Raw genomic sequence first — 22,143 nt, 5'->3', positions numbered from 1 at the left:
GATGGGGAAATCTGATTTCAAACTTGTTAAATCAAAATGCCTTTTGATGAAGAGTTGTTGATGCCGGCATAAACACTCCCACTCTTAGATTGAAAGTTCATATGCTTATTCTAAATCCCTTTGCGTTGTGGCAGTGCGTGTGGACACACAAGGCAGAGATCTCAAATCTTGTTTCTAGCATGAGGGGACACTCAGCCATATGATGATGGTGATGGCAGTGGGTGGAGGCATTTCCAGGAAGCAGGAACCTGCTGGATCCAGGAGGTGCCATTTCCTACAAGACTCCAAGAGTAGTATCCCCCTAGGGCATTGTGGAGAATTTTACACTAAGTTCGAGAGACAACCATTTTTTAAAAAAAAAAAAAATGAGGCCCAGAAGAAGCATCACTTGTGGACCCCACTGTGCTGTTGAGCCCCAGCAAATGTGAATTAAGGGTAAAGGGCAAAGGGACCCCTGACCATTATGTCCAGTCGTGGCCGACTCTGGGGTTGTGGCGCTCATCTCGCTTTATTGGCCGAGGGAGTGGGCGTACAGCTTCCAGGTCATGTGGCCAGCATGACGAAGCTGCTTCTGGCAAACCAGAGCAGTGCACGGAAACACTGTTTACCTTCCCGCCGGAGCAGTACCTATTTATCTACTTGCACTTTGACGTGCTTTCGAACTGCTAGGTTGGCAGGAGCAGGGACCGAGCAACAGGAGCTCAACCCCATCACGGGGATTCGAACCGCTGACCTTCTGATCAGCAAGTCCTAGGCTCTGTGGTTTAACCCACAGTACCACCCGCGTCCCATAAATGTGAATTACTTTCACACAAATAAATATAAGCTGTTCCACCACTGTTCCACACAAGATGACATGAGGAGTGTTAAGAAGAGGAGGCTGCACAGAGGCTTCATAAGCAGAAACAACTTTAATAGAAATGCCTTATGGAGGGGAAAGCCATTTGTAATGCAGAACTGAAGACCGAAAGCAGTGTCTGAGAGCTGACTCAGCCGTTTCCTGGGATAGCAATCGCGGAGGGCTTTGCACTATGGTATACAAGTTAAGTATAATTGTTTAATTGACACTGAAATGAAGAATGCCTATGTGTCATACTGAAAGAGTTTAACTGGGAGATTCCATTAGAGTAAAGAACAGCAAAAAGCAATCTCTGAACTCCTTCATAGGTTGATAATTGTTGTTCTCTAGCAGCTAACACGTGCATGATTAACTTTAGAACAAATGGGAAAGTAATGAATTGCAAATCTCCATTTTGAAAGGGAGTTGCCTTTAGTCTTTGTTCCCAAGCTCTGTGGGAGTAACATCTCTCTCCAGGAGCTCAACAGTCTTAGGGGCTGGAATGGAGCCTGAGAGAAAGAAAGAAAAAAAGGAAGGAAGGAAGGAAGGAAGGAAGGAAGGAAGGAAGGAAGGAAGGAAGGAATATGTTTGCCTGTTCTGATTATAAATTCTTTTATTTCTAGGGTGTTGAGCCTGTGCGGGATAGCACAAGATATTGTATGGAATTATTTGGATGCATCTTTGATGTTTTTGTTCTGTTTTGAAGAAAGTTCTGCAAGTAAAGTTTTTGAACAATATCTAATGGGTCTGGACCATGCTTCATTCCAAAAGGAGTCAGGTTTTATGCAACCAGTTGCTTCAAGCTGCACAATATGAATATCTGCAATAATGCATATCCCTTATTGGCTTAAGACAACAGCCCTGAGTCATTACGATGCGTGTGACCCACACAGGTCTCAGCATGAGCAGCTTGGTACAGGCACCATTTTTGCAAACTCACCCCTTAGCTCTAAGGTGAGGCAGATGTGTTAAATGGCTGTACCAATCTTCCACACATTAGTCCCAAATATCAAAATTTATTTTATTCAGAGTGGAAATAATAGAGATTTGTTGTTGTTGTTTAGTCATTATTCGTGTCCAGCTCTTTGTGACCCCATAGACCAGAGCACGCCAGTCACTGCTGTCTTCCACTGCCTCCCACAGTTTAGTCAGACTCATGCTGGTAGTTTCGAGAACACTGTCCAACCATCTCATCCTCTGTCGTCCCCTTCTCCTTGTGCCCTCCATCTTTCCCAACATCATGGTCTTTTCCAGGGGGTCTTCGCTTCTCATGAGGTGGCCAAAGTATTGGAGCCTTAGTAGGAGCCCCCCACAATGCCTCTTGGATACTACATCATGAAAGTAGTACCCCCCCCCCCAAGAAAAGGTCTGTTAAGTTACATGTGCAGTTGCAACCCACTGGACACTGATTGTTGGTACTCCGTATCCAACTACAGTAATAAGACCCTTCAAGAAGTAAGTTTAAAAATGCAGTTTCTGCCACTGTATTCTAAAACCTACTACTCTGTTTTATACAGGGCCCCTCATCCCCTCACACTTTTTGTAATGATCAGGACTCCATGATCCTTCATCTTTGTCTCCACTGCGGAATTAAAAATTCATGGCAGATCTCTGGGTCGTGACCTGGCTACCATATTTGTGAGGACAAAACCCATGTCTTGATATCTCTCACTCTACTAGACTACATGGAATCAGCATATTTTACAGATGTGAATAAAGACAGTACATTCTCTTTTGTATCTTGGTATATCTTATTTTATTGTTATCACCAAGCATACGCTCTGCATTGCAAAATTCGATTTTCATTTTCCATACCTATCTAAAATCTCTAATTTAAAGTTCTGACAAACACCACATGAGCCAGAATCTTATCTTGCATACTTAATCCAATAATCCTCTTTTGTTTGTTTTCTCTCTCTCTCCTCATATCCCTATTGAGACCAAGCCAATTCGGCACATAACAAAAGCATTGCATCAACAATATTAATTGAATTAACACTCCAGATTCTAAGCATATTTACTTGGAAGCAAGTCACTTTGATTTGAACAGACCTTTTATTTATTTGGAAGCCAGGTAAATGCACTTAAGAGAGCATCTATTTATTATTATTATTTTATTATGAAATAAATCATACAAAAAAAGTGCTCAGCTCTTTTGCATATGGCCACATTAGCACATAAAATCAAGTCCACTCAAAACATGCTGTAGATTGAAACCAGATTCATTGTTCAGGCTCCATACAGGTGCTGATGATGTAAGAGGGTTATGTTGAGCTCCATGGTAAGGCTCCTAAGAAAGGCCTGAGACTTCTCTAAGTGTAGAGAGGCAGGAGGAAGACTTGACTAGAGAAGTGCAGAGTTAATTCACTGCACCTGACCACACAGGAAATCAATGGACAATTAATATTTAATTCTGTAGGAATTAATTCCTGCCCCACTAGAGATGGGAGTCCTCCTGGAAATCAAACCAATACCTAAAATGTTGAGGTCCTGATCCAAAAGAGGAAACATATATTGAAAAATGTACTGTGTACACATTTTCTGGAGTTGAAGAGACTGATAGAGGAGCTGGGGTTGAATGTAACACTTGGGAAGGTAGTAGAAGTAACAACAACAACAACTTATTCCCTGCCCATTTGGCCAGGCCTCCCCAGCCACTCTGGGAGGCTTCCAACAGAATATTAAAAACACAATAAAACATCAAACATTAAAAACTTCCCTAAACAGGGCTGCCTTTAAATACCATCTAGGAGAAGGAAAAGTCTGATCCAAAACCCCCACTGCCTATTTTTAGCCAAAGAAAAGACTCAGAAGTAAACTCTACAAATATCTGGTGTGGAATCCCTAAGACAGTTGGATGGCGCCTTGTATGCCCCCTTCCGGTAACTTCTGCAGCCAAGCTGGTGCCAAATGTATTGCTTTTCTTTTCTTTGGACCACATCATCAGGGCCGAAAGGTGGTATCTTGTCTGGGCAGCCCAGAACCTCCAGACCACTGACCAAGCTTGACCCTTGGGGAGGTCACTTCAGTGCTGCTAATGCAGTGGTTAGACTTCACCCCCGGAGGAACATTGTCTCTTGAGGCAGATGGATGCCAACATTCACATGTCACACCAAACAAAGGAACAAGCTGCCTCTACATGGTGTGAACATGGCTACATTTGTCAATATGTACATTTCAGCTATTGGAATATTGGTTGGAAATTACATGTGTGAGAGTACAAGCCAACTATTTGTGGACACTAGTACACACATTGAATTTAATATGTGAATACCGCTATGTAGGCTGAACGAGGAATTGGAGGATTCACCCTAAGGTGGTGGTACTCCAAATACACAGAGGAACAATTTCATTAGCTACATTTCCCAGTATGGACCATAAAGAAGAATTGATCGCCGAAGAATTGATGCTTTTGAATCTAGGTGCTGGAGGAGACTCTTGAGAGTCCCATGGACTGCAAGAAGATCAAACCTCTCCATTCTGAAGGAAATCAGCCCTGAGTGCTCACTGGAAGGACAGATTGTGAAGCTGAGGCTCCAATACTTTGGCCACCTCATGAGAAGAGAAGACTCCCTGGAAAAGACCCTGATGTTGGGAAAGATGGAGGGCACAAGGAGAAGGGGACAACAGAAGACGAGATGGTTGGATAGTATTCTCGAAGCTACCAGCATGAGTTTGACCAAACTGCGGGAGGCAGTGAAAGACAGGAGTGCCTGGCGTGCTCTGGTCCATGGGGTCACGAAGAGTCAGACACAACTAAACAACTAAACAACAACAAAAGTTTCACACAGAAACGTAGGATCAACCAGAGTTTTACCCTTGGATTTGGTTCACACTGGATTGGTTTGAGAAGCATGGCGTTGGTAGTTTCTCATTAAAATACAAACAAAATAAATTTTCTCCTATATCCTTAGCTCTGTTCACTTACTCCTCTGGTCCCACCCATGTTTTGCCTCTGGTTCAACTCAGCACTGGTATGTGGCCCCTGGAAGGTTGCCTATGAAGCAACATGGCCCTCAGTGCTGAAAAGGTGTCCCCCAACCTTACTCAATGCCTAGCACTTGCTACAGCCATGCTCACTTGACAGGTATTGTGGTTCTGTCCTGAGATATAAGACTGCAGCCTGAATTTCATAGACAAGTAATTAACTGGTAGCCCAGCAAAGATGGATAAACTGACAGGTGGAATGCCATCTTGCTTCTGATAAATGTATGACTGCATTTGATTGTTCCGCAACTATCCGCTGTCTATTTGCGAAGCTTCGTTGCCAGAGAGACATCTGCTGTCTGAGGTGCCTCATTCCACCATGTTAAATGGCAATATTAGAAGGAGTAAATTGCAAACCCAAATGCTCAGTGATAACTTGCCACATCCTCACCAGGACAACTGCTTATTGGCATGCAGTTATGAGCATCAGCTGCACCAATTAGATGGCGTTGCTGAGGGACAAGCACTGACAACACTGCTGCATGTCAATATATGTAGAGAAGCGTTCCATTGCCAAACACAGCACACAGATGTGGATATTTCTTTCCATTTTAAAATATTGTGTTCAGCACTCCCTGCCGAAATACAAGAGGCTCCATCTGTATTGGCATTCCCCTGGCTCTTGAAGACACAGGCCTTCTCTTGATCACTCACCCTGAATCAAATGCTTCATCTGCTGTGTGCTATTTTAGTGGGATTGCTTCGTTATGTATTTTAATTATGGGTGCTTATATGTTAATGTTTGTGTAGCTGGCATTTGACACTCCATAAACAGCCTAGAAGTCTATTTTTGGCAATAAGCAGTATATATATTGAATAATAACAAGCCAGTTTCAAAAACTCAGCTGTCCGTCATGAGCATCCCACTCTAGAAGTGCCATAAACAAAAGTTCTCAATTATGAGGTCTCCAGAGCCAGGGTTACAGTGGAGCATGCACTTTTATTTTCTCCCATAGAAGTCAATGGTTGCCTTTCACTGTAATGGGGAGAAGCAGAGGGCCTTCTGGCGGTTCCCTCCCTGCAAGAAGCCAAGTTACAGAGAACCAGGCAGAGGGCCTTCTCGGTAGTGGCACCCGCCCTGTGAAACGCCCTCCCACCAGATGTTAAAGAGAAAAACAACTACCAGACTTTTAGAAGGCAGCCCTGTTTAGGGAAGCTTTTAACGTTTAATAGATTATTGTATTTTAATATTCTGTTGGAAGCTGCCCAGAGTGGCTGGGGAAACCCAGCCAGGTGGGCGGGGTATAAATAATAAATTATTATTATTATAAGCAAAGGGCTGCACTTGAGGAAACTGTTGTCCTGTTACGAAATGATCTGGTCCCAACTGAGTGGAGTCTCAGTGAGAGGTATCTCATGTGGGAGTTTAATCGTTCTCTGTACGTGAGATTCATTGCCCTCACATTCATGCAGGAAAATAGAAAAAGGTGTCTCATATGTGGTTGTCAACCTAGCTCTGTAATGCCTGTTCTGGCTGGCAGCAGCTCTCTGGGGTTTGTGGCGGACATCTTTCACATCATCTGATATGTGATTTAAAAGAACAAAAACAAAAGCTGGAAATGGCAGTGATTAAACCATGAACAGCCCCAGAGGTGACCGTACCATTAGGCAAAGGAAGGATACAACTTTGGGTGACTGATGCTGCAAGTGGGGAGGCAGCTGCCCTCTGCTTGTCCCCCTTAAGCCCCCATGCATCTTTCCATTTTTACTATGTCCTGCCTCTCCCCCCTTTTTAAAAAATAAAAATGTCTGTTGGCTATCCCTTTACAAGTATTGAAGTATGATTCAACAACAGCTGGCTCCTGTATGTGAAATTTGGGGTATGGGTAGAACACCATGTTGTTTATCGCCTCAGGTAGCAAAATGCACTCAGATGGCCTTGAACAGCACCACTGAACAGTTCTGGCACTTTAACACTTAATGAAATCTTACTATGATGACAACAAATTAGGGCCACCACCATCCTCCCTCATTGTCCTCAGGCACCTCACACTGTAACCAGAATAAAGAAATGGGTGGGTTTTTGTGTGTGTGTTTTAAAAAACCAGCTCCATTCCATATGAAAAGAACAAAAAGGCTTGATAACTGAACAGAACAAGAATTGGATACACTACACTCTTGAAAGAATTAGCCGATTCACTGTAATCCTACATGCCATTGTCCTCAAATTCAATTTACTGGCGAAAACACTTGTCTAGAGACTACCTGTTCCTATCAGTTGAGATGAAAGCCAGTGAAACATTATAAGCAGGGTAGGGGAAAGGAGACTTGCAAAGCACAGGGTGGTTTACTCAGAGTAGACCTTTCTCAGACATTGTGTTATCAGAGAGCACAGTCATGCAGCGTGTGATTTTTTATTCAAATCTTTTTTATTTGATTTTTCGATCCAGCACTTCATTTCCACCCACCGCACCCTCAGAGGAAAAGGCTTCCAGAGCAGCATACAGATCAATAAAAGCAACAACAGTCCTTGTGTGGAGATTTGTGAACTAAAAGTAACAACACTAGAGGAAAATGGATCCGGAGGGAAGAGGAGATAAATGAACTCAGGTACCAGTTCTTCCTTGAGTTGTTGTCATGACCCCCTGGGATGAAAAGTGTCTCAAATGGCCCCGCACCTCTCTTCCTCCTCCTCCCTGTTCTGTAGCCTGACAGAATGACTGTGGCCCAATGACAGCTGATGGAGGGCCCTGTCAGGAGAGCTGATGATGGCCCTGCATCCCTTCTTTTCCTACTCTTTCTGATGCAGTATATGGGGAAATATAAGTAAACCTCTGACAGTCTGGTGCGTTTGCTGGTGCTGGAAGATAATTTCTTGCAAAAACTAAAAAAACCTAAAAATAAAAATCCCTAACTCTGGCATGTAAACAAAATTAAATTGCAGCTAATTTGCATTGCTTGTTGGTTTTACAGGTGTCAAGAGGCTTTAATGTATATTTAAACTGTCCAAATGCCCTCTTCTGCAAGCCTGCAGCTGCAGCTACTCCAGCTGTTTATTTGTTTCCAACATCTGATTCTATCCTAAATCACTGCAGGAGAAAACAAATGTTAGTTTTGTTTCATTCCTCTCACTTTCTGATTATCCAAGACAAACAGGCGCTGATTTAACAAAGCGTTGTCTCTCTGTCTGTTTTTTCCTCTAGTACTGTTCAGGGAGTTGCCCAGAATGTGTGGAGGGAGGAGAGCAGCTGTACATATGAATTTCTTCTCTGATAGACCTCTCCCCATGACCGCAGACTCAGACCTTTGTGCTAAAGGTATAAAGCAGTGATGGGGGGGGGGGAGAAATTCAGCCCATTTTGGATTTCAGTGCAAACCAAAACAATTTGCACTTCCTGAAACAATGTAAGACCAGCATAGCTGTCCTCTGAAGTGTCCACTTATTTGAATTTCGCGATGCAGTTCTCCATGTGACAAAAGCATACAAACGTGTATATTAGGGGGAAATGTGCATTAAAGATGTGTACATTTGCGGAAATAACACACTGCACTGCAGCAAGTCTCTTGCACAAATGTGTTTGCATGTTGAGTCCCACAATGCCACCCACCAAAAAAGTCACACTTCACACATCAATTTTTGTTTAAGGTTTTTGGCATAATTTTGGCCACAACTTTATTCAAAATACAAAAAATGTGAGTGGTTGCTTAGGCATTGGTTATGACTATCTGTCCTTGCCCTTAGGGACAGAGCTGGCCTTCCGGACACCAACAGAAGCCAGCGTGGGAAACAAGTATTGGGTGAGAAAATGAAGCTGGGCATCAGTCCCTCACCTCTCACCCTCATGTTCCTGTGGGGCTTGCACGGCCCAAGTCCAATGCCAGGGACAAGGACGAAAAGAATGGCAAGCCCCTGGATTCCTTTAATGGAATTCCCTTTCCGCACCGTTTGGAGGGGTAGGCACTTACCCCTCCAAGAACCAATTTAACCAATGCCTAACCGCCATGGAGCCATCAGCTCACCGCCAAACCACTCACAGACCCAACCAAGCCTTCAGCTTAGCCACCACCGCACCTAGCCAAGCCTCATTCCCTAAGGCAGAAAGGTGCACACCATCATCTCTAAAAAAGGATTCAGCCTGAAAAAGAATCTCAGGGTGGGAAATCACATCACCACCCAGCTCAAAAATCTTTTTAGACACCGCAGAATTGATGCGTTTTCTGGCCCTTTCGGTGGCAGCTGGGCAACGACTGCCCATCCATACACGTTGTTGCAAAAGCTTTGACCAATAATTTTTTGCTGTCGGCACCACTGCCCGCAGCTTTTCCAGGTCACCCAAAATTGCAGCACACAGTGAAAAACAGTCCATGGAAACCAGGTCGTTCTCACCCAGCTGCACCACGATAGCCGTGGGCGGCCCTTCCAACAGCAACTGCCTTCGAATCCACGGCAGGAACTCTGACCAGCGCATTCCCCGTCTGGACAGCCAAGACAACCGCACATGTGGAGGAAGGCCGAGACCTGATCCCAATCCGGACTGCCGTGCTGCGATGCCAGCCCAATAGATGATGCTGTGCCCCACCATCCAGATGCGGACAGCTGCTAAACCTGAGATAAACAAAGCAAAATGAATGTCAGATACCAAATTGTTAGCGAACATAACCTCTGAACGCATTTGACTTCCAGCAACCCAAATCCTTTTTTCTGGCGGCAGACAAGCCCCAGTGAGCTGCCGTCATGGTGGCCCCAATCCTAAAGGAATGGGGGGCAAATCCATAGGCTGTGCTGCCACAAGCCAGGATCGCCCTATGCATTATTTTTGCAAACTGGTATCTTGATAAGGGCAACCCATTCTCATGCCTGAGCAGAGGACCATCCCCCGGGGTGCAAACCGCCAGGTACTTTCTGACATCTTTCACTGGGCAAGGGCCTGCTTCCCCCGTAGCAGGGAGACGAATGAGGGCTCCCTTACCCCTCTGATCCATTTTTGAGTTCCTAATTGTGATTCTCAGCTCCGCGCGGGATAACTGTATGTCCTGGAGCAATAGGCCCCTAGAACGACCGTCCCTGCGAGCCTCCAAGACGAGCTCACCCACTCTCAACACTCCGAAGAAGGCGATAGAAAAGGCTGACGACAAGAGGTGAGCCTCGTACCCCGACCAGCACACATCCCACAACTTTTTGTGCATCCTACTCAACAAATCAAATGAGATGGGGCGCCGGGTTGCAGGCTGGGAAGGACAAAGTCTACACCAACCTTCCAGGGCCTTACGTACAATAAACTTTGCACACAGATATTTATCAAAAAATGTTTTACAGAAAAAGGCTATAGCAGCTGCTTGAATCCTAATTGTCCTAGCTGCACGTCCCAACTGAAATAGGTGCGCCAAATATCTTAACACCTGCAAAGAGATAGGAGGGACCCCCTCTTCCCCGCTGGCCGACTGGCACGTAAATGCCAAAAAAATCAGTCCAAGCTTTAGTGTATGATCTGAGGGTAGAAGAGGAAATAGATGCCGCTACTTCCTGCAAAACTAATTGCTGCCAAGGTTCCAGAGATGATCCGGGAAATATTCCGGACATATCCGAGCCTCTGGAACCAGGAGTCTGAACCGCTCCATCTGAAAATGGGACATAGCATCAGCAATTTCGTTAGACACTCCAGGAATGAAATGTGCAGAAAACACTATATTATAACGTAAACAATGCAACACAAAGGCCCGCAGAAGAGCTGACACCCTGGGGAGTGTGACGACAGCTTGGCCAGCACAGTCACCACCGCCTGGTTATCGGTCCAGAAGCAGACACGACGGTTCCTGAACTCCTCGACCCACAAATGCACTGCCACTGCAATGGGAAAAAACTCGAGAAAAGTTAGGTCCTGCGTAATCTCTCCTCCCCGCCACGCAGGCGGCCAATGCTTAGCGCACCATTGACCTTTCCAGTAAAGACCAAAGCATAGGGAACCTGCAGCATCTGATTGCACCTGGAAGTCATTATGCAAATTCAACGTGTCTTGCCATAATGACACCCCATTGAATTCCTCCAGGAATTCCAGCCAGATGCAAAGATCGGCCTTCATCTCACTGGAAAGGCATACCCGATGATGTGGGGCCCTCAACCCCGCGGTGAGTTGAGCCAGGCGTGAAGAGAAAGGGCGCTCGGGAGCCACCACCCTGCACACGAAATTCAGGTGTCCTAAGCGCGACTGGAGTTGCCTCAGGGACACCTTCTTCAAAGGGAGCAATTCCTCTATAACTTTCTTCTTTGGCAAGATAGAAGTTTGGGAAACCGTATCCAAAAGGATACCCAGGTAAGTAAGCTGGGTCGAAGGACCCTCGGTCTTTTCTGCAGCGAGCAGGACCCCCAGTTCCCGGGTAAGGTCAGCGAAGGCTCGCAGCAACACAAAGCAGTTACCAGTATCATGAGCCGAAGCCAATAAAAAATCATCTAAATAATGCGTGACTCCGCCCAGTCCGGTTTTAAATTTGAGGGCCCACTCCAAAAATGTGCTAAAAGATTCAGAAGTGGCACACGCTATTGAACAGCCCATAGGCATGGCTTTGTCAAAGTAATAATTGCCTTCAAACTGAAAACCTAACAGCCAAAAATCCTCCAGATGAATTGGCAGTAAGCGAAATGCCGATTCAATATCGCATTTTGCCAATAAAGCAGCGTGGCCGAACTTTTGAATCATCTTGATCACATGATCAAGAGAGGCATACCTTACGGAGCAAAGCTCCGGAGGAATAACATAGTTGACTGAGGTACCCCTGGGATGTGATAAATTGTGAATTAAATGAAATTCACCTGGAGCTTTCTTCGGCACGATACCCAATGGGGATACATGCAAATTATGAAAGGGGGGCACCAAAAGGACCAGCCATACGATGCATAGCCACCTCCTTTGCAATCTTTTTGCGGGCGAACTCAGGTAGCTCGCGAACTGATTTTTGGTTAGAAGGATTCCGTGACACGGGAGCATGGCTACCGGAATCTGAAAACCTACAGAAAAACCCTCACTCAAATAACATGCAGCATCCCTATTGGGATAAGACTGCAACCAAACTTGCAGAGCCGGCAAATGAACAGGAGTATGAGCCAAGGAGGTCAATACGCTATTTTCCTGTTCCTGAGGTTGAAGGGAGGGGAGCTGGCTTGGGGGGTTGCTGAGAACCCCCTCTACCCCCACGAAAGGGCCGCCGACCACCAAAACAAGAGGAAGCAGAATGCAATCCATTGCATTTTTCACACATGTGAGCATACTTGCACCCCTGGTGCTGACAAGAGCCCTTATTAAAATCCCATCATAGCAGACCACGGCTAGTTCTGAAAGCTGAAGTCCTCAACTTCTGTTGTTACGGCACCTTCTTATCAATGAGTGGAGCCACATGGGTGGTCCATACATCGAGATCCTTACGATCCCAGTGGGCCGAAGGGATCCTGGCAGCGCGGCATCTGAAGTTCTCATCATATTTGATCGCAGCTTTTTCACCAGCTTTGGTGAAGGCGGAGTGAACAATGGATAGATAAACTATCAAATGAAGAGATCTCCGTGGGTACGCTGCCATAACCACACCAGCGAAGACCTGGAAACAATCGAGCCAGTGTTCGAATGTCCTGTCCAAAGTGGTGGCGCCAGGGCGTTTTTTGGAAGAAGAGTTTCCCTTCTCCTGATCCTCCGAAGGTGGAGCCAATCTGAAAATGTCTACATAGCGGCCGTTCAATATCCGGGAGCGTAGTTTTGCAGACAAATGGGAACCTGGTATGATATCCCTGGCAGAATTGGTAGAGACTTTAACGTCAGGTACCAACACGCCGTCCCTACACTCCTGGACAGCCCCATACCTAGCCCGGTGTGTGTTGGCCCTACAATCCCAGGCCCACCGTGGAAGCCCCGAAGCCGATTCTCCAAAACCCCAGTAAAGCTCCATTGAATTACCTGCCTCATCATCGGAACTAGAAGATGACGTACCAGAATAAGAGGAAGAAGTGTCATCCCTCCTCCGCTTGGCATGCTTCTGGGAAGACCTCCTGCGGCGACGTTTACCGCCCAAAGACTTCCTGGCAGGGACTGGTAGACTGTCCTCAATTGACGACTCGGAGTCAGGATTCAACTGTGATGCACCCGGGACTGACTGCGGAGAAACAACACGTGAGAGGCCTGAACCTGATGCCACTTCAGCTGAAGGCTGAGCGGGTGTACCCCAGCGGGTGGATGCTGCCAAAGGGCCCCTCCTGTCTGAGGCCCTCCTGGTGGAACGACCTGTCCTCTGTGAATTGCCCCGGACTGCAGGTAAGTCGGGGGACCGGGTTAACTGGGGATCCACCATTGAACCCCTCGATGATGACCCTTCTCTCTCATCTTCACTAGATGATGGGGAAACCAGAGACGCCACTGCGGAACGAAGCGACCTTCCAGACGCAAAAGGCTGGGTGGAACAGTGTTGAAGGAAACCGTCCATTTCCACCACGAAGCAAGACAGGGCTGCTGGATCACTGGCCATGCTCGCCACCAAAGATTGCACCCGCCCCACTGGTTGACTTGGGGTGGGTGAGCGAAGCGCCTGGGATGGGCCTCTAATAGGCCGTTTTGAGGCGGAGGCTGAGCCAGGGCGGGTGGCGACTTTCTTCAGAGCCATACCTGCTAGTTAAGGATAGATCAACAGTCAAAGAGAGCTCCCAAAAGCGGGCGCCACAACCAATTAAAACGGCTATCAAATATCCAATTAGACTTAGCGACTGCTGGCCAGTCACCGTCCAAGACGGAAGCACCACTGCTTCCCTATCGGTGCCTTCTCTAAGGAAAATAAAATAATGAATTAAATTAAAGTGTCTCTGTGGTAATTAAATTAAATAAATTAAAATAAGCAACAGTTGAGTCAAGGTAAATAGGACAGGCTGGTATCTATCTATCTATCATCTATCATCTCTCAATCTATCTATGTATCTATCTAATTTATTTATTCCTAAAAAATAAGCAAGGTGACCTCCTCAAGCCGGCCAGCAGGGGTCACCAGCTGGCCCAGGCTCAGTGAGAGGAGGCACAGTAACAGACTAGGCCACCGGGGGGAGCTCGGGCGCTCAGCCAAGCTGCAACAACTCTGCACGACCACAAGGGGGCCAGCAGGGAGAACGCACCGCAGCAGGGAAAAACTCCTCCTACACAGCTGAGTGCAGAAACAGGCAAAATGGCGAGCGCAACACAGTTTACAGCCCCCTGCAACGGGGGAAGCTACGCGGCAGAGCCGGTGATTGTATTGGGCGTGCAGGGAGCCCGAGACCCAGCGCGGCAGCCACCGGCCAGTTCTTTTGCTAGCCAAAGCCTGCAAGGATTACGGCCGCAAAATCGGCTGCCTGCCCTCTCACGCCACGTGCTTTGGGGAGTAAAATGCCAGGGAAAGGCAACACTCCCCCTGCGTCTTTCGCTTGCCCCCCAAGGCCTTCAATGAAATACCCCCCTCAAGAAACGGCCGCCGCCGCAGCCCCGAGGAGAGGCCGGGACCCCGCGAACCGCCCCCCGTGGCGCCGGGAGAGCCGCGAAAGGTAAGAGGGGGAAAAAGCGCCCCTGCCACTGCCCCAATAAAATTATCAACAAAACCTAAAGAGGAAAAAATGCTCGGCGGGTATCAGTGAGGCCAGAGGCCCCTGTAAGGATCCTCTGCTGGCTGCTGGACTACTGGGCCCCGAGATGGGCCTGGCATTCGCGGAACGCAAGAGCAGAGGCGCAGAAACAGCTACCGGTCTGTGAAGGAACTGGCCTCCAGCGGTTATTAGAGACGGAAAGCCTCAGACAGCCGGGGGGGGCACCCTCTGAGCCCAGCATTTTCGTCCTGCTAAATTTATTTTTTTATTTTTTTTAACTGAGTTAAAGGAGAGAATACAGTGGGATGGGGAAAGGGGAAAGGGAGAGGGGAAAGGAAAGGGAGGAAAATACTAAAGGGAAGAAGTGAGGGAAAAGTACTTAAGCCTAAGGCCAAGGGAAAACAAAAGTAGATTGTAAACAAGCTCAATACAACCGTCTCCAAGGCTCCTGATCCGATGCAAAACGGCCAAGAGGACGCCCAACGTTGGGAGTCCTGTATTTAAAGACTCTGAACCCTCCTCCAAATTGGCAACAATCAAAACTCCCCAGCAACCCAATTAACCACTTAAAGGCTTGGGTTCCTCCCAAAATCTGCCCAGTAACAGGCAGGGTGGCTTGTTCCCCCAACCGCAACACGTGCTCTCTGTTATGGAGAACACGCTTTACGTCATGCGAAATTACATACAAATGTGTACGTTAGATTCAATTTGCACTAAAATGGCGATGAATGTTCGATTCCATGTAAACATGTGTATATTAGGATCAATTTGCACTAAAAATTCTGATGAATGAGGACCTTAAAAATAAGTAAATCGTGAACTGATGTGGAAATGCAGAAAACTGAACTCAAGCGTGGAAAGGTGAGAAGCTGAAATTGACAAATTTGCCCCCGTTTCTGGTGCGAGGCAGGGATTTTCTCTTGTTCAGCTGAATGGAGTTTGCAGCTAGGAACCCTGACCCTGCAGAATGTGCAAAGGCCACAGGTGTGGAGCCTCCAGGGACAGGAATATCAAGGGCAGGATGCGAATGCCTGGCCTCCCTCCATGCATTCTGAGAATGGTGCGTGAGTGTGTGCGAACTGGGCTTCTCCCTCCCATCTCATCTCCCTCCACACCTTTTTGAAAAATATAGCATTGCAGTGTTAACGAATAACATATTGTCGACAGATGGCAAGGCGGTGCAGCAAAACAGCCAAGAGCAATTAATGCCTCTATTAAGCAACACACAGCTATACAGAACACCAGTCTCTCTCTTCTTAAAGAGGTGACCTTCAAGATGACAAACAAGGTTTTATCAAAATTTTGGCAAGAAAAGGTTGGACATTCCTTGGAACGTTTCTCTAAGTTGCATCTCGGCCATTCAATATTGTTTACCCATAAGAAAAATAAATAATGGTTAATTGATTTCTGAATGAGATAATGCACTGGCTTTTCAGAATTTCAAGGATGAAATAAATATTGCTCATTGTTTCCTTTTTACTGTTACTGTTCAAGATTACAGAAAATTCCAACAAACTAAAAACATCCATTTGCAAAACTTGGCGCCATGTTTGTTCACCTGCACAAGGAGTAGATGGATCAGGCTGTTTCTGCTTTGTGACAGTTTCCTAATTAATCTTAGATTGCCCCCACCCCCACTACACACACACATTTATTTAAATACACATTTTAAAAAAAAATACAGATCACTAAATGCATTTTCTCTCAAAATACATTTTCTAATTACTTGAGCAGACACTGTACTGCAAAATTTGGAGAAGTTAAAAATCCAAAGGAAACTTATGTTCCAATCTGCACGTTAGCCCAGGAGGGCTGAATAAGGTTGCTTTGTATTGTAATTCACTAAAATCACATCCTTCAACACCTTCCCAGGGTCCCTTATGTGCATCTCTGATTCATCTCACCTTCTTATTACCTCCCCCCATGATGTTGCCTAACCCCCTAGACTTACCCAATGTCACAATCCATGCTCACACTGCACAATTTCTGGCAAGTGCACACACAGCTCTCCTGCACATAATCAAAGCCCCACAAAAAGAAAAATCCTGGTTGCATCCCTGAACATTGCAGTTATATTACTGTGGTTCAGAATTGACAGCTAACTGTTTGACGGAAACCAGCCGTCATCAGAATGGTGCACAGCATAGAAAAAACACAGAGAGACAGCAGTATTTTCAGGGTGGAGGGCAGCTCATTTGACTTCTCTCCTCTCCGGTATATTTTTATTATCCTTTGTCTCACAGCCTGCATGGTCATCTGCAAATGTCTCACGTTACATCGCCCGACCATGGCTTTACAACACCCATCACCATATAAGGTAATTACTGCCCAGAGGGAACACAACTCCATGTAAGGTAATACATCCAATACACTGCAAAACACAGACATGCTGGTCCGATGTCAGCGAGGCACCAGGCAGCATTTACAAACCTCGGCCATGGTGAGATCCCATGGACAGTAATACTAAAAGGAAAGGGAGTTCATGATGAGTTTGTTAAGAGGGAGATAGTAAAAGCACAACTTCAGGCAATACCAATGAGACGGAAACATGGAAGGTGCCTAAAGAAGCCAGGGTGGCTATCTAAAGAACTTTTAACTGAGTTAAAATTAAAAAAGGATGTGTACAAAAAATGGAAAGGGGGGGAAACCACCAAAGAGGAATTCAAACAAATAGCCAGCACGTGTAGACACAAAGTCAGATAAGCTAAAGCACAGAATGAACTCAGGCTTGCTAGAGAGGTTAAAAGCAACAAAAAAGGCTTTTATGGGTATGTTCGTAGCAAAAGGAAGAACAAAGAAACAGTGGGGTCGCTCAGAGGAGAAGATGGTGAAATGCAAACAGGGGATACAGAAAGGGCTGAACTCCTCAATGCCTTCTTTGCCTCAGTCTTCTCCGATAAAGAAAACAATGCCCGACCTGAAGAATTTGGAGCAAATGATTCAGCAGAGGAAACACAGCCCAGAATAACTAAGGAATACTTGGCTAGTTTAGATGTATTCAAGTCTCCAGGGCCAGATGAACTGCATCCAAGAGTATTAAAAGAACTGGCAGATGTGATCTCAGAACCACTGGCAGTCATCTTTGAGAATTCCTGGAGAACAGGCGAAGTCCCGGCAGACTGGAGGAGGGCAAATGTTGTCCCTATTTTCAAAAAGGGGAAAAGAGAGGACCCAAATAATTACCGCCCAGTCAGTCTGACATCAATACCAGGGAAGATTCTGGAGCAGATCATTAAGCAAACAGTCTGTGAGCACCTAGAAAGGAATACTGTGATCACCAATAGTCAGCATGGATTTCTGAAAAATAAGTCATGTCAGACTAACCTGATCTCGTTTTTTGACAGAATTACAAGCCTGGTAGATGAAGGGAATGCAGTGGATGTAGCCTACCTTGATTTCAGCAAGGCATTTGACAAGGTGCCCCATGATATTCTTGTAAAGAAGCTGGTAAAATGCGGACTTGACTATGCTACCACTCAGTGGATTTGTAACTGGCTGACTGACCGAACCCAAAGGGTGCTCATCAATGGTTCCTCTTCATCCTGGAGAAGAGTGACTAGTGGGGTGCCACTGGGTTCTGTCTTGGGCCCGGTCTTATTCAACATCTTTATCAACGACTTGGATGATGGACTCAAGGGCATCCTGATCAAACTTGCAGATGACACCAAACTGGGAGGGGTGGCTAACACTCCAGAGGACAGGATCACACTTCAAAACGACCTTGACAGATTAGAGAACTGGGCCAAAACAAACAAGATGAATTTTAACAGGGAGAAATGTAAAGTATTGCACTTGGGCAAAAAAAATGAGAGGCACAAATACAAGATGGGTGACACCTGGCTTGAGAGCAGTACATGTGAAAAGGATCTAGGAGTCTTGGTTGACCACAAACTTGACATGAGCCAACAGTGTGACGCGGCAGCTAAAAAAGCCATTGCAATTCTGGGCTGCATCAATAGGAGTATAGCATCTAGATCAAGGGAAGTAATAGTGCCACTGTATTCTGCTCTGGTCAGACCTCACCTGAAGTACTGTGTCCAGTTCTGGGCACCACAGTTCAAGAAGGACACTGACAAACTGGAACGTGTCCAGAGGAGGGCAACCAAAATGGTCAAAGGCCTGGAAACGATGCCTTATGAGGAACGGCTAAGGGAGCTGGGCATGTTTAGCCTGGAGAAGAGGAGGTTAAGGGGTGATATGATAGCCATGTTCAAATATATAAAAGGATGTCACATAGAGGAGGGAGAAAGGTTGTTTTCTGCTGCTCCAGAGAAGCGGACACGGAGCAATGGTTCCAAACTACAAGAAAAAAGATTCCACCTAAACATTAGGAAGAACTTCCTGACAGTAAGAGCTGTTCGACAGTGGAATTTGCTGCCAAGGAGTGTGGTGGAGTCTCCTTCTTTGGAGGTCTTTAAGCAGAGGCTTGACAACCATATGTCAGGAGTGCTCTGATGGTGTTTCCTGCTTGGCAGGGGGTTGGACTCGATGGCCCTTGTGGTCTCTTCCAACTCTATGATTCTATGATTCTATGATTCTATGGCTTCATGGCTCCTACAACTGTTGGTCCAGTTCTTTAGCAGGGTGTTATGGGCTGAGTAGGGATCTGAATCTCATTTCCCCAGATCTAGCCACAACATCACACTGGCTCTTTCCACTGCACCTGCAAAGCCTTCCAGACATAATGCCTCATTCATGAGGGTTATTTGAGGGAATGGCCATGGAAAGGGTTGGTGGTTGGTTGTAGGCAGTGGTGGGCAAGAACAGAGACAAATGTGGGATATTAACAGACAGGATTGTGAGTTGTTTTTATATGCAACAACGGCAGCAAGAATCTTATTGGCACAAAAATGGAAGCAAGAAGAACTACCGGCAAAAGAAGAATGGCAAATGAAATTAATGGACTATGCAGAATTAGATAAATTAGCAGGAAGGATTCGAAACCTGCGGGATCAGAGATTCTTATAGGACTGGAGTAAATATTTGAACTATTTTAAAAGCAATTGTAACAAACAGATTACCGTATTTTTTGCCCCATAGGACGCACTTTTTCCCCTCCAAAAATGAAGGGGAAATGTGTGTGCGTCCTATGGGGTAAATGCAGGCTTTCGCTGAAGCCTGGAGAGTGAGAGGCATCGGTGTGCACCGACCCCTCTCGCTCTCCAGGCTTCAAGAAGCTATCCGCAAGCCTTGCAAGCCCGGCGGGAGTTCCCGTGGGCTCACAAGGTTTGTGGGCAGCAGCCTACAGCCCGAAGCACAGGGAGCCCTCCGGAGGGCACCCTGTGCTTGGGGCAGGTGTCCGCAAGTCTCGCGTGCCCGGCAGGAGATCCCGCCGGGCGCGCGAGGCTTGGGGCGGCAGCCTCCAGCCCAAAGCACGGGGAGCCCTCCGGAGGGCTCCCCGTGCTTCCGGCGGGTGTCCACAAGGCTTGGGGCGGCAGCTGGGGGGGGGGAAATCATTTTTTTTCATTCCCCCCCCCAAAAAATGAGGTGCGTCCTATGGGCCGGTGCGCCCTATTGGACGAAAAATACAGTATGCTAGTAGGACTGCCAGAAGTTCTGTAAGGAGGATTTTGTGAAATATTGCAAGGAATACTTTGAAAAGAATGATTAGTTAATGACAATTAAAAGTTATAGGGAAATTAAGAAATGCAGAACAAGTGATAAAGAATGGAAAATCTTCAGAGGTTGTTGATGGAAGTCTAAAATATTGTATAAGATAAGAAGTTATGTTAAATGATTGTTGGAAATGATATGTTAAAAAATTATATATATATATGAACAGAGACAAATGTGGAGAGGGCAATGGATAGGAATTTTACTCTTGTAGAGCAGGCTGGTTTTTACACACATGCCCTCATCCAGACAAGTGAGAGGCATAATAACAGTTATCGTCATAATAATATTAATAATAATAATAATAATAATAATAATAATAATAATAATATTTTGTTGTACCCCGCCCATCTGACTGGGTTGCCCCAGCTACTCTGAACGGCTTTCAACAGACTATAACGTTATCAGAGTTCAAGGGTACATTCCACCCAGGGGTCCAAAGGAGGACCAGTGAGGGGTGTGGCCTGACAAAATGGAGTGTGTGGCCTAGGAAGAGTTCTGAGGGCCTGACAGATGAGTCTGCAGGGACGTATTAAGCACACCAGACTGAGGTTCCTCCTCCCTCTTTGAAGGCTTTTCACAGCACTGACTTGAATGTCAGAGGATGCCAGCTTATTTTTTACAGATTTCCATTTCAGGTCCCAGAGTAGGTAATGCAATGAGAAGTAAGGGAAAATCAAATCCATGGCACAGGTTTTTTTTAGAAAACAAAAGAATGGTAGGAATTCAGATTGATAGACATCAATCAGCCCCAAAGGTGCGCATCTATAAATGGATAACTTCCTCTACTTGGTTTAACAATATAAAGCAAATCCTTTCTTATTTTTCATGCCTCTTCAGCCTGTTTATAATTCTTTGCCCTTTTGACAGTTTTTGTAATATTAAGTGATGGTTAGTTGGGGTGGGGGCGGGAAGGTTTATACACTGGAATCTAACTTCATTATCTCTGCTACCTATTCGTTTTCCAGAAGCATTTCTTTAACTGTGTGCCAACTTAAGCTACTACAGCATTTTTCTTTTTTAAAGAAACCTAGTTTGTGGCAGGATCAAATGTTAATCTACTCAATCAGTGTGGGATTCATAAGACAAATCACGAGTACAATTCCTCCATTTAGCATCCCACCAAGAATGCAAATCCAAACAATCAAAATCAGGCAAATACCATGAGGTCTATTTTCTGCCCAGCTGCTGGTAACAAAAGTTCTCACCAAACTTTACTTTACACACTAGAAGGAATTTAGCACTGCAAGGTGCTCAGAACCTTCATTGCTTACAAATGCAAAAAGAAAGTGATATTGCATTTGACACCCAACAGGAATGTTCAGACTATCTCTCTCATTTTTTCCTGGTGTAAAATGTTAATGTTATGCAAGTACTATAACAATAGCACATCAACTATTCCAATTCAGAAATCACTAAAGCTGCAGCATTTAGATATGTATGTTGTTCTGGGCAAGTTGGACACAGCAAACAGGATATGTATCATGCGTTTATCATTGCCTCTTTAAATCAAACCCTGCTTTTCTCTTCCTTTAGTCTTTCTCATTGGCTGTATCCAAGCCTCTTGAAAGTGTGATTATGGAAACTTGGACAAATTTCAAAACACAAGGATAGGAATGAACTGTGGTGAGCACAATGCAACCAGGATGGGAGTTCTGGGGACCACAATTGCAGCTGCACTTCCTATTTGCTGAAGCTGCAGAGACCAATAAGAGCCACAGGGGCCTCTTTGCTGCCACCTGCTGGTTGGAATGCAGCTTTTCTGCTGCCCCCAGTTGATTGAAGTATTTGGAATGCACTCAGATTTGCTGCTGCCACCTGCTGGACAGCTCTCAAATTTTTGCATCTCTATGCCAAGGGGACCCACAACACTGATAGCATTCTCGAATTAACTGTGAGTAAAGCCAAAGGATACAGACTTCCATTGATGCATGCAGACCTTGTGAGGAGATAGGCAGTGTTTACCTTGGGGGTAATTCTGTGGATTTGTCTATGTCTCCAGTATTTTGTTTATGTCGTTATTGAATACTATTTGAATAAATACTGTTGTTTAGCCATCTCTTAGGTGTACTATACATGTGAGTGGGGAGCGAGATTGCTACCCAGACAACCAAATTGCATCCCAGGTTTGGCTGGGGTTCGTGCTGACACAGAATCAAACTCAAAAGGGGTTACATACACA

At 45.7% G+C, this 22,143-nt stretch overlaps 1 protein-coding gene across 1 annotated transcript; it reads right to left on the bottom strand.

The window, feature by feature from the left end:
* Window positions 1-8,561: 8,561 nt before the first annotated feature.
* On the bottom strand, window positions 8,562-12,993 carry LOC309344194 (uncharacterized protein). Its single transcript, XM_081866448.1, has 3 exons — window positions 12,970-12,993; window positions 12,739-12,901; window positions 8,562-9,371 (listed from the first exon to the last, which is right to left on the bottom strand). The coding sequence occupies exon 3, from the start codon at window positions 9,346-9,348 to the stop codon at window positions 8,797-8,799; it is 552 nt and encodes a 183-aa protein (XP_081722574.1). The 5' UTR covers window positions 9,349-9,371; window positions 12,739-12,901; window positions 12,970-12,993; the 3' UTR covers window positions 8,562-8,796.
* Between the last annotated feature and the right edge of the window lie 9,150 nt (window positions 12,994-22,143).

This window comes from Podarcis erhardii, assembly GCF_964252035.2.
Source record: "Podarcis erhardii genome assembly, chromosome: 6".
In the NCBI taxonomy this organism is placed as follows: Eukaryota; Metazoa; Chordata; class Lepidosauria; order Squamata; family Lacertidae; genus Podarcis; species Podarcis erhardii.
This window is presented reverse-complemented; position numbering and strand designations above follow the sequence as displayed.